The sequence below is a fragment of the Raphanus sativus genome, unplaced genomic scaffold, assembly GCF_000801105.2.
Source record: "Raphanus sativus cultivar WK10039 unplaced genomic scaffold, ASM80110v3 Scaffold2505, whole genome shotgun sequence".
Classification (NCBI taxonomy): domain Eukaryota; kingdom Viridiplantae; phylum Streptophyta; class Magnoliopsida; order Brassicales; family Brassicaceae; genus Raphanus; species Raphanus sativus.
In genome coordinates, this window is record NW_026617813.1 from 1,269 (window position 1) to 14,600 (window position 13,332).

The following is a 13,332-nucleotide window of genomic DNA, read 5'->3' on the forward strand; positions in this document are numbered from 1 at the left end:
TGAGGTTTTCGATCTTGGATCTTTGATTTATTAATGTGTGTTTGAAGAAACTATTTAATTTAGCTGCGTATTTTTTATGACACAAGTGTATGCTAGGCTGCTAGCTTTTAAAAATAATGTGATATTATTCTTGTCACGTATATCATTGGGTGTGTTGGAATAACTATGACAATGTGGTAAATACTTAACATCCAAGATATCAGATCATGGACATTCAAATATCTTCTTAATAAGTGAGATATTTAAACCCAAAAATCAACTGAGATATTTCATCATCTCTGGATCATAAAAACATAATTTCTTAAATACGGAGTCTACGTTCATCTTATGAATTGCTACTTTTTACTATTTTAACCAACAACAAAATCTGTCTAACCGACAAAAAACTTAATACTTTATCTCTGAATCATAGATTACATAAAATTTTGAAATATCAGTCTACATTCACCTTATGGGTTACTACATTGTACTAGTATTTTTCTAATAAATATGTATTAAAAAAAATATATTCTATGTTTCATAATGGCTGCAACTCATGGATGGTTTTTAGTAGGATAAATTGATCTGAAACGAGTTATTCCCTATAATTCTATAAAATGTTTACCAGTTTACCATGACTTTTTATAAATAGTTTCACCATATTCCATTTTCTAAATGAAAATAAAAATAAAACTCTTACAAAATTTATCATTAAAAATAAAAAAATTATCATTTTGTTCCACATCCTAATTTATAAAGCTAATCAAAGATTGAACTAATATTCCATTAATTATTTTTTTTATCATCATACCATTCATTATTCTATTTTCCTTCCATAAATAATTACATTTTATTTATCATATTAGTTTCACAAATAATCAGTTACAGGCGATATAAATTGTTTAGAAAATATATTTTGTTAAAAATATAATTGGTTTTATTTAAGAATTTAGCAGTACGTTTTGATTTTTTTTAACTAAAACAGTTTATATTATGAAAGGGATAATAATTACTATTTTGTATGGTTATTTACTTACTACTATCATTGAACCATATATTAGTGGTCGGGTGGTAGAAAGGCGTTTCAGCGTTGTTAAGTAATCTGAGTTCGAATCTGACTACATTCAGATATCTCTAACACGTAGTCACCGGTGATTTAACATTCTCTGGCCGAGGAGCGGTTTACCTCCTTTTTTTTTTTTTACTACTATCATTGTGATGTAGTTTGTGTCGCCAGCTGCATCATGTGACTCTGTAGAGAGGTAGTGTTTTTAGGCCTAGTGATTTATACCACCAATACCGAACCATTTATGTTTCTTTCTTGACAAAGAAATAGAAACACAATACCATTTTTGTGGGCATCATTTTAGTAACTCCGTATTTATTACAGAAATATCCCTGAACCCTGATCCATCTTTAAAATCACGTTCATGCATGTTTACACTTACTAGACTTTCAGAGTTAAATAAACATTTATCCACTGACGGAACGACATCATCATAACTGTAATTTAAAAAGAAAAAAATGAAGGGAGAAGAGTTAATTATGTTTGTCTGGACAAAAACATGAGATGTCCTTTTTCTCAAACAAAAAAAAAAGATGAACAAGGGTATTTTTTGTAGCTCAGATTTCGTTGGTGACGTTCACATAAATGTGGGGGCATGTGGTCGCGTTACCCTTTGTGCTTTACGCTTATCATACAACAAAATATGAACCTAAACAAACAAAGAATCATGTTCACCATAACTTCGGTGAAGTTTTATCATCTTCACACAATATAATTTAGAAAAAAATTGTTCGAACGCATAACATCTTTACATATGTTGTTGTTCATGTATAACTCATCAGCAAGACTGAGAGGCTAAGAGCAGTGGCATTTGAGAAAACCTCACTGCAAAACAACACGTGTCTGGTGAATCTAACCCTCCAAATCTAAAAGATTAGTGGGTCATTCATGGGTCTCATTTGGAAATCCTCGCCATTGATGAAGGCCGTTAAGTTAAAATATATTTGGCCCGTTTTGGCGTGCTCAATTACTGTATGTAATTTTTCAAGAAAACAGAAAGTCATTGAAAATGAGTGTTTACCCATTTTGGCGTGCTAAATTATCTAGATTTCCATTTATGCAGTTGTTTAGAAACTCCGTGAAACAAAGCTAGAAAATGTGAGAGATTTATATTTAATAGGGTAAAAGATGAAAGAAGATAAATCAACATGTTATCTTTGCTAATCTAAATTATATATAGAGAAACAATCTTTCAGATAATCCAAAATATCACTGTATTAATCAAATACGTTAGAGGCCTAGTCCTCTTTGGGGTTTTCACCCCTTTTGATCAATGATTAATCCAGTGTTAAAAAAAAATCACCGCTAAACAAAACAAATTCAATCAAAAACCTGACGATGCAATCTAAACTATTAAAACTGAAGTATAAAAAGTACTTAGCCCTTAGTTTTGCACAATAATTACAATAGAATATCATTGGTATTAAACTCTGAGTTTTGATCATTATAACTAACTGAGATTCACGATTTTGTTTTTCTACCTTAACCGAAATTAGACCCATTAATAAATCTCTCCTTGAACACATTCAACCAGTTTCCTTAATTTCTTTATATCCATTTAATAATACACATTTTGCGTACAGAAACTTAGAAAACCTTCATTTCAATAATGGACATTTCTATCAATATTTCAATACTTTCATAACCTGAAGAAAATCAAAACATCGAATTATCAAAAGCCATTATAATCAAAACAGAATTGAAAATCTTGAAGAATACAAATAATGTATCGATATCACATTGGTCTGATCTACATGTTTTTATATGTCATAAAATAAGATCATACTTTATAAATACTATTATCATATGCAGAATTAAAACCATTACTAAACCAACTCAATTGAAAATCATGACTAAGCAGTTATTATTTTCCAAAATAAAAAATTACATTACGATATATATTCCTATATTTATGCAAATACAAGATCAATAAACAACATGTTCTTATATTATACACTTTATGTTTAGTTTACCAAGCAAAAAACAAAAAAAAATACATTGTAAGAAAAATAAAACCTATTTGTTTAAGAATGTATACTAAACTAAATAAACAAGAGACACAAATTTGTGGAAAATCAATAAAATATGAAACAATAACCTCAATGTTTTTAAAACTACGAAAAAACATATAATTACTTCAGATATACATCCGCGCGGATAAATTTAGTGTTTATTAAAATTGTCTGCTAATAAACACTATAAAGAAACTTGCTTTTTTCAAAGGAGAGGTCACGCTCAATAACAAATCGTACGTCAAGGGACACGTTTCTCTTACAGTTTGTCGTTTTCACCTGTCTTGTCATTGCCTTCTCTTCCCTCTCCAATAAAGATCCAAAACCCAGCCAAGAAACCATAGTTAACTAACTAGCTGCTAACTTCTAAAAATCTCACAGAAAACTTCTCTCTCAGTCGAGAAATCATGGTCGTCCCTCTCAGTGCCATCCCTCCATCTCGCTGTAAGATCCTCTCAAACCATACTCTGCTCAGATCTCTCATTTCTCCCTCAAATTGGTCGCTGGATGTTTATTCCTCTTTGGTGTTATATAATGGATGGAGCAGATGGGTTTTACGCTATCAACAACCAGTTTCTAGCAAACGGGCCAAAAGGGTTTCAGGAGTTGAAGACGTTGGAGAACGGTGACATGTTTATTCGGTTGGACTTACCCGGCGTTCCAGAAGACGCCATGAAGGTTGTGGTTGATTCGACCAAGAAAGCTGTCACCGTCTTCGCCCTCGCACCAAAGGAGCACAGACACGACTCCTCCCCTCGGAACTACCTCTACACTACAGGTCTCGTCTGCAAATGCTGCGAGGTTACGGCAGTAGCGGCACACATGTCAGATGGTGTTCTCAGGCTTCTCCTCTCCAAGACTCAAATCTCAACTCAACGCCCACGTAACTATCAAACCCCACATTTTCTTTTACTCTAGTTTATATTCAAATTTATATGAATATTCTTTGTATAAAAAAAATTATATGAATATTTGTTTGTGTTCAAAAACATATATGAAAATTTATTTTTTTCTTCTAACAATAAAGTTTTTTACATATATGCAGCTTTTATTGGTGGTGTCCCAGATTCCGGACAAGGTATAATTTATTCAATCTTGATTTATCTTTTTTTTTTCTTGACTAACTTTATGTGTTTTTTTTTGTTTCTTTGTGGTCAAAGATCACTGTTGGACTGGTTCTCACAAATTTCCTAATGGCACGGATCCACATGGTAATCACATGCTTACGTGGACTTTGGTCGTTGTGAAGGAAATATATATTAATTTGTTGTTGTTGTTGTTGTGTGGTAAGAGCAGATCCGGTGTTAACGGGTCGGGTATTGCAGCCACACCCATGGGTGAAGCAAGGATCTTTGATGGCTTATGAGTCCAAGCAGCTCGTAAACGGATGCCTATACGTTCGTGTAGACATGCCGGGGGTTCCCAAAGAGATGTTCACGGTCTCCGTCAAGAGTGGGATAGTGATGGTGACTGGTGACGCTCCTTCCGTTAGTTACGACTCAGGGGGCCGGTTCTACTCTGGTGAAGTGGCTTTGCTCTCCACTCCTATTGACATTCCTATTCGTCAGATCAAAATAATCAGCAAGAACGGTGTGATCCGTTTAATCATTCCTCCCGCTTGATTTTTGATGATGTTATAATGTTTGTGTGCGGACCTCTTCTTTGAGGATGATGTCGTTTATTTTGGGATATGTCGTTTTTATGAGTTAGACCATAAGAAAGCTTTGGATGCGTTGCTTGTAATAAAATACAAGATCTTGCGTCAGATCAAATAAAGAAAGTTTACTGTGCTGCTTTCAAGTTGATAGGAGTTTAAGCTACCAAAGCAGCTTACTGGTTGTACATGATCATTACTTGAAAATTTTCTATTCACAGGTCAAACTGGTTAAATTTTTTAATCGAAAAATTAATTCAATCCGCAGCTGGGTGGACGAGTCGGGGCCGGTCGACCCACGAACCCAACATTATATATACGCCACATAGCGTAAAAGCTACATTCTACGAAAAAGAATAACCATATTTTCAAAAATATGGCAAATTCAACTACAAAATATTCTGATATTAGTTTGAAAATATTTTATTTTCCTAAAACATGTTTCAATGAATTTCTTGTCAAAAAATAAAATAAAAATCGATTTTCCTTTATTTTTTGATTTTTTTTTTTAAAATTGATTGAAAAAATAAACAATTTCATTTATTTTAAATTATATTTAATAATATTTATGAGTATATTTAAAATTATAATCTTAGATAGATGATTTTCATTTATTTCTTATAGTTAAGATATATTAAATCAAATTGTAGAAAGTTAAAATTGATATAAAATTGTATAATTATAAAAAAAACTAAAAATAATTTAAAGTGATTTGGGAATCTTTTCCTTTTTTTTTGTTTCCAACAGATTTTTTAATTAGATTTTGATTTAATTTGTTTTTTTTTGGGTGAGATTCATTTTTGTTTTTAAATGATGTATAAAAGTGGGTTTTAAAATTTTTAATTCATAAAGTAAGCGTTAGATTGGTGTTTTCAGCGAACATTATACTAAAAAGACTAACTTATGTTGGTTTTATGTTAAAGAGACAAATAGTGTTTTTTTGTTCTATTTTGGCAAATTTCTCAATTTTTAATGAGTTTTCAATATATAAAGATTCCAATTGGGATTTTAACTTTGATGGCTTTAGAAGCTTTAACTCATTTCTAAAGTTTATAAATTCAATCTTTTACCAATTAGATTTCAAGTTTTCTAAGTTTTTAAACCTTCTTTAAAAATCTCAAAACCAAAATAACTAACTTTATAACTTATTTTTTCAAAACCATAAATACATGCTTTAGCTATTTCTAAAGCTTTTTTACTTTCCAAACCACAAATACAAAATTTTACTATTTTGTGAAAGTACTGTAGCCTACTGTTTAAGGTTTAAAAGCTACATTTAGATTTCGGATTTGAATCACAGGTTATGCAATTTCTTGGAGATTGTAGGATGTGAAGTTTATCGGAGGTTCCATAATACTGTAATCGGAACAATTTGTTGTGGTCTTTTTCTATGGAGAGATATGTCTATCGAGAATGCCGTACATGCATAATCGTCTATCGATCCAGTGTTTCGAGAAGAGTTTCTTCGTGAAATTTTTATCCGTGGAGCTATTCATAAATTGCATATGTTACATATAGTTAATTATCATCTAATCTAATACTATAAAGAAGAGCATTACTCTCTTCTCCTCAAGACACGTCAACAATTCGAAGTTTCACGTATCTACATGTGTCCTGTGCTCTCAATACTCCCCGTTTCATTAACTTAGATATTCTCGTGAGTTGGGCATCTTTCTTTACATATACATTTTGAAGTGCTTCTGGGCTAAAAAATCGGATGGGTTTAACTTTAGATATAGAAGTAGCTCAATAGCCCAATAATTGTAGTTCGTCTTTCTTCAGACTTTTGATCTTCGTCCTTATCTCTCAAACGTCTGTAATGGTATGCCTTCATCGTCTTTAATCCATTTAATTGAATTAACCCCAACAAAGTCTTCAATGCATGGTTAAGATCAGTGAGTCGGTGTATCTGCGAGTATAAAAAGTTATGCATTCCTCCTCTCAAACCATCTTATCAATCTATTCAAACGAAATAATTTTTTTTTCCGAAAATGGCTAAATCCAAATTTTTTCTTTCCGATTTGAAGTCCGACAGATTTTCTTCCACAATTGAGGTTAGATTGCTGTTATTGTGGAATCTAGACTTTGGTCAACTATTCACCAACCCTTCTATTCAACAATCGATGTCTCCTTCAGTAGAAACTAGGAACTCATCAAAGAGCTCAATACTTTCTTTCTTTTTTGACTAAAGGCTTTCAAAGAGAGCTCAATACTACACCACCAGGATCGAAAATCTCTCTTTTTCAGTTTTGGTCTCCGCTGTTAGGGTTTAGAGAGTTGAGTTTTGTTTTGCTGTTGTTGTGTAGCATTGTGGAGAGTGTTGTAGGAGTGGCTGAGCTTCAACCAGGAAATCACGTTCTTCCCATCTTCACCAGAGATTGTGGAGACTGCAGTCACTGCCACTCGGAGGAATCCAACATGTGTGACCTTCTCAGTATCAACACCGACAGAGGAGGGATGATACGCGACGGTGAATCAAGATTCTCCATCAACGGGAAACCGATACACCATTAAATAGCTTCATTAGGAACTGACGTGTGGCTTCTCTTGAAACTCTTCTTCTACGACTTTGTTTACTTTGGGTTTCTTTGTTTGCTTTAAATTTGTTGGACTCTCTTTTTTTAATTAGGCCTAAACCTGAAATCAATCCACCATCTCTGGTCAATCAAGGCGTAATGGTTTACGGTTGCATTCAATCAATCCGTACCCGGAAAGATTCTGAGAGGGGTCGAGTCATCTGCGTTTTTCTGTGGCAAGCAGCAATGATAATCGAAATCTTCCTGATCCAATCAAGATTTTCTCAACTTCCGTCTACTAACGTTTCTCAGTCCTCCTGATCCAACCAAGCTTACCTTCACTTCAGCCTACAGACGGTTTCTTAGCTCTCTTAATTTAGATGATAGCTAAAAACATTAAATCTCATCATTCAGACAATGTTTTTGCTCATAATACTTTTCATTATGTTTATTTTCTTTTGCTATTGTAATTTGTAAAGAACGGGACTTTATGAAAAGATTCTATCTGTAGAGCCACTAAAGGAAACAAATGGATCAAGCAGAGGAGCTAAGGCACCCTTAGTAGAAGGAATTGTTTTGTCTAAGTTTCTTGATCAGCATGTACAATGGTCTGTAAGAGAAAAAACATTGATGGACTATCAGTACATAATAAAATACTATGAATCTAGGAGGAATCGGTGTTGATGATTATTTTGTTGCAGCGGAGATCTTACCAAAGTGGATCTTTTAGGGAGTAAACCCGAGGACTATTTGATAAGTGACAAGAGCTAATCAGTTGTTAAATCACAGCAGAATGAGAAATGTTGGTTTGCCAAGGGAAAAGATGTGAAGAAAAATGCTTTGTCTGGATGACATGAGAATCTTAGTTTGTTTGCAGGACGAGATGTGCAGGATAGTGTTTCTTCAATCTATAAACATGATTTATTCAAAAAAAAAAAACATGATAGTGTTTCTGGTCAATCAACATGATAGTGTTTTTTTAAGACTACCCCTCTTTCCTTTATTTTAGAGAATATATACCTACAAATAAGAGAGTCCGCTTCGCTACATGTCTCTTGCTCCCTCTTATACTAAGAGAATCACTCACCAGCGATGGCAGCTTCTTCCATTTTGATTGCCTATCTAAAAGCCGCTACTGTAACGACATCGTCGAAGTCCAAATGTTGAAATTTTGGGAGGTCTGTAATTTGAAGAAAGGTGGCGAGCTCATGGGGTAGACATGCCCCTCCTTGACCAGAAGTTGATTCCGGCGAGCCATCGCCTCTCTTGATACATGAGAAGCAGCTGTAGTGACTTGTATAGTTTACATAGAAATATTTTAGAATCTATGAAATGCACCCCTACCTGATTTCAAATTTCACTCTGTTACGGTAAACTAACAGCAGTATACTAATCTCTGTTACCACCATGGACGGGCACACATAACATAACCACCTTGGACGTGCACACAATAATTGCATCTGTGTCTTCATATGCCTGCACAATTTAAAATAGACACATAGTTATGTTCACTGCGAGTAAAACATTTTTCCCGTTCACAAATTTACCTAATCGAACAGCCAGCTTACATTGTCCAAACAGTGGGTTTACAAACTACTAACACAGCCAAATGATCTAATAAAAGAACGCACAAAGCCTATTATTACACTATCACCGCCACATCGTTCAATTAATTTATGATAGACTTAACCATCTCAATCGGAATGAAGCGTTGACATGGTCTTCTTATAAAATAAACCATTTTTTAATCACTAGGAACCAACCAAGTAAATATTAAATGGTAATAAGAGCATGTTTATCGGCGTTGTTTAATAGGGTCGCTTAAGCTCATTATGATTAAAAAAAAAAAAAATACCTTTTAACATAAGTTACGTAGCTTAACTAAGGGAAGGAAGAGGCGTTGTTTAAGGACACGCGTCACACATTCAAGTCTCTCTCTCTCATCTCAACCTCTCTCTCGCGGACGAAATCACTCGGTTTCGATTCCGAAACTTCGTGACTCCTCGACGGATGAATCTCTCCCTCGGTGGCTCTGGTCGGCCTGTTCTTCCTGTTTCGGATCCTCCTCTCTCCGGAGAGAATGATACCTCCGACGGTAAAGGCGTCGATGATCATCTTTTCAAAGGATCTGCCATGACCAAACACGGCGCTTACGCTGCTCTCTCTTGCATGACTGAGCTGGTAATCAATCGCATCCAATTTCTAGTGTTTCATCGAAATCTAATGTGTTTGCTGCTGACATTGAGATTCGGTTTAGCATGCTTTAAAGTCAGTGTCTTTGTGTATGTTGTTTTGTCTTTCAATTGAAAGTTGGTCGCTTTTCACATCAATGATATGAAAAGGCTCTACGCTCTTGTTGAATCACTATCCTTTTGTTTGGTTAGATAAACGAGACGACGAGCGATGAAGTGTTGGAAGTGGAGCAGAGTACAACGGTATAAGGAAGCCTGTCTATGACAAGCGTGGCGATATCATCAAAGCGATCCCTGATTTCTGGCTCACTGCTGTAAGAGGAGATTCTTTGTTCTGTTTTTCAATTGCAGAGTTTTTTTGAAACTTGTTGTTGTCTCTAATTGGAATTTGTAATCTGTGATTCCTTTTCGCAGTTCTTGAGCCACCCTGCTCTTGGCGCTCTTAATTGGAATTGGACGCATGAAGCTGCTTCATCAACATATCCTGTTGTTTCAACTCTCGTTGAAGGTGGAGCCACTTGCGTTGGCAAAACTGTTGTTGATGCTTTTAGATTTCTCTCTCTCTCTCTCTCTCTTTTCGATTACCTATAATTCGCATTTTGAGAAAATGACCTGTAGTTTGGGATTCCAGTGTGAAACCTTTTATTTGTTAGCAGAGAAACAAGCGTGTGACGATTGTGGTTCAAGCATTTTGATTCCTTACCTGTTACCACTCCTTTCAAGATATATTAATCAGAGCCTTTGTTTTATGTAGTATTACGAGATTATATATATGTAATCACGTAACGAAGAAGGTGAGCTATTCAACTTCAGTATCATTGTTTGTTGAGCATTTTATCACAAACACAAGAACATTTAAAATCCTAAGAAAATGATATCACAAATTAAGATACTACCAATAAACCACTAAAATTGAAAGTCTCTTAACAAAGTATTTTCACTTCACTTTAATACTAAAAAAACACTAAGAGCCTCTAAGTTGGTTCCCCCAATAAACATGCTCTAAGTCACGTATCTACTAAAGAAATTTTTAATATTGACAGAATTTTATATTGATTCACATTTTAAGAAGAAATTAGCAGGTTTAAAGATTTAAAAAAAAAACTTCAAGTACAGTAGAAAATCCATAAATTAATACTCAATCAATTAATAAATATTATAAATTATTATTTTTGTTTTAAGTTGGACCAATTCAAAATACGAGACACAAATCGATAAAATAATAAGATAATATTTTTCAAAAAATCTTACATAAATATGTGATCTCATTAAAATTATAAGTTAATAATTTATATGTATGTATATTTTATATAAGTACAAACCAACCGTTATATTATTTATTTTATATCTACAATAAATTATTTTTATATTTTCTTAACATTTAATATATTTTAATGAGATTTAGTAAAAATAGGTAAAACATATTTAAGTTCTATGAAACATATCATTATTATTATACACCAAATAATATAGTAAAACTAATATAAGTGTAAAATTTCAAAATGTTAGTTAATATATAGACATTAAAATCAAATATGTTCTTATTTTAGGAAATATATCTTCAAATAGAAAATCAAAATAAGAATTTTTTTTGTAGATTAATAACTCTATAAATTAATAAAATATCAAAGTCTCAACATTACTAATTTATAGAGTTTTTACTGTATATATCATTAACATTCTTTCCTAATCTATTGCATAATTAATCTCACTATCTCTCGAACTCACTCACACTAGAATAAATTACTCTTTCATTTGGTCCGACATCAACCACTTTATCTTGAACAAAATTTTTAAAAACTAAGAACATTCATAAGATCGATAAATCCAAATACAAACACATAAACACTTCCAAAAAGTATATTTTAAACAAAAATACATCAAATCCCGCCCGTAGGGCGGGTCTACTCTAGTATCTAATATAATGATGTAAAAGAGAAAAGAATAACAAAAACAAACAGTGAAAGTCTCTAAAGTTACAAACAATCGGACCCCAAGGCCCGTTATAATTATCAAACTGGACCTCAAAAGTGAAAGAGACTAAAAGCGACTTGACAACTCCATTGCTACCCTTCCGTTACTCTGAATCTAACCTGCAGTTACGAGGGGTAAATATGTCATATCATATGCAGGAAACGTGATCCCGTCATATGCGGTTCTTCTTTATCCTTTATTATTTTTTTCGGAGGCAGTAATAACGTGCACAGCCCCCCCTCGTACATCGCCAGTAAGCGTGACGGTTATGATTTTCTCCTCCACTATCACAACTAATATATACCGTCCGATTTTCATCGATTCTTTAATCATGACGCACGTCAGCAGAGGAGTCTAGAAACTACGGTGTTCCATCTGTATTCAATCTATTTGCCGCAGAACTTTCGTAGGTTTGTTTTATTTGTCCATCTTCTTCAACGAGAGAGTTGTGTGTTTTGATCGAAGAAAAGCTTTCGGTCTTTGTAATCAACAGGTAAATTATCACGATGATCTCGTACTTCGTCGATCAATCGATTTAAGTACGAGTTATGTTAAGCTTTAGGAGAGTCACTATGTCTGAGACAAAAAAAGGGTTTTCTTGATTGATGGGGATGTTAGATTATAGTTGCTGAAACTATATAAACTATGGCGTAAGTAAGAGACATGATCGGTTGTTTCGATGGTTTGTCTGATTGGCTTCTTGATGTATCTGTAGGGTGTGGAAGAAGTAATGGCAAAAAGCACGTTCAAGCAAGAGCATGACCTAGGTTTGTGGTTCGGACCCTTTGTCTTTGTTTTCGTGTTTTATTCTCAAAACCCTTTGCTTTTTGATCTAATGATGATCCTGTTTTTTTTTTTTTTGGAACGTTCAGAGAAGAGAAGCGCAGAGGCTGCTCGGATTAGAGAGAAGTATCCAGATAGGATTCCGGTGAGAGTTCACAGTTTTTCTCATACCTGTGATTAGCATCCATGATTCATATTTGTTAAGAGCTAAATGACACTTGAGACTCTCAGGTTGAGAGTGATGATTTGTCACACAATTTGTATATGTTTGTGGGATCCAGGTGATTGTTGAGAAGGCTGAGAAGAGTGATATACCAACCATCGACAAGAAAAAGTAAGTAGGCATACTATTATTGTAAATCAATATCAATCAAAATCTCAATATACACTTGTGAGATTGACAAACTAAGCTTTTTTTTTTTTTAATTATTGGGTAGATACCTAGTCCCGGCGGATTTGACAGTAGGGCAATTTGTGTATGTGATTCGCAAAAGAATCAAACTGAGCGCAGAGAAGGCTATCTTTATATTTGTCGACAATGTTCTTCCTCCAACAGGTAAAAATAAAACAGAAAATATATGTCTGCTTATGATCATCATCTTTTTAAAACAAGCAAAAGAAGACACTGATGTTTGATAACACTTATGCAGGTGCGTTGATGTCTGCAGTGTACGAAGATAAAAAGGAGGAGGATGGGTTCCTCTATGTCACTTACAGCGGGGAGAACACATTTGGATATGGATCTCCGTAGAAGCTCTCTCTCTTGCTGGATAATTTCATTCTACCTTCTTTCTGTACTTCGCATATCATCTTCTTATTAGTTATTTAAGCAAGCAATCAGCCTATGTACTTCCCTAAGGACGTTCGATTGGGCGTTGATGTGTACAGAAAACATGAAATAATGTATATAAACTATGCTCTAATAATAATATATTTTAGTTTCTTCAAATAATCTGAAAACATGCTTTCTATGAACCGTCATCCCAACTTGACTGTTTTTTTTTTATGTCTTTCACTCTGTTAGTCAGCATCACATGATGGCACATGGTAGTTACATAGGCACAGAGAAGGGAACCGCAGCACAAGGAATTGTGCCACGTGGCGAACACGGGGTACCGAGTGCCGGTGGTGATGTAGAGAAAAGGGACCCACATTG

The 13,332-nt window shown here is 34.1% G+C and overlaps 2 protein-coding genes, 1 long non-coding RNA gene and 1 pseudogene across 4 annotated transcripts; all 4 read left to right on the top strand.

Moving 5' to 3' along the window:
• The first annotated feature begins 3,248 nt into the window (after positions 1–3,248).
• LOC108831186 (putative 57 kDa heat shock protein) lies at positions 3,249–4,847 on the top strand. The gene is made up of 5 exons (XM_018604747.2): positions 3,249–3,501; positions 3,605–3,940; positions 4,103–4,135; positions 4,218–4,268; positions 4,354–4,847. Exons 1-5 carry the CDS (start codon positions 3,465–3,467, stop codon positions 4,677–4,679), a joined length of 783 nt encoding a protein of 260 aa, XP_018460249.1. The 5' UTR covers positions 3,249–3,464; the 3' UTR covers positions 4,680–4,847.
• Positions 4,848–7,386: 2,539 nt separating this feature from the next.
• On the top strand, positions 7,387–8,257 carry LOC130505690 (uncharacterized; annotated as a pseudogene).
• An 844-nt stretch (positions 8,258–9,101) lies between these two features.
• Positions 9,102–10,172, top strand: LOC130505689 (uncharacterized). Its single transcript, XR_008941771.1, has 3 exons — positions 9,102–9,408; positions 9,612–9,733; positions 9,834–10,172. It is a non-coding gene; the product is annotated as an uncharacterized LOC130505689 (long non-coding RNA).
• Positions 10,173–11,737: 1,565 nt separating this feature from the next.
• LOC108831184 (autophagy-related protein 8f) lies at positions 11,738–13,128 on the top strand. Of its 2 annotated transcripts, XM_018604743.2 has the most exons (6): positions 11,753–11,886; positions 12,109–12,160; positions 12,266–12,321; positions 12,458–12,510; positions 12,614–12,732; positions 12,827–13,128. In XM_018604743.2, the coding sequence occupies exons 2-6, from the start codon at positions 12,124–12,126 to the stop codon at positions 12,925–12,927; spliced, it is 366 nt and encodes a 121-aa protein (XP_018460245.1). In that variant the 5' UTR covers positions 11,753–11,886; positions 12,109–12,123; the 3' UTR covers positions 12,928–13,128. The 2 variants fall into 2 exon arrangements, with proteins under 2 accessions (XP_056856272.1, XP_018460245.1); XM_057000292.1 differs by having other exon boundaries at positions 11,738–11,886; positions 12,109–12,321.
• Positions 13,129–13,332: the final 204 nt, after the last annotated feature.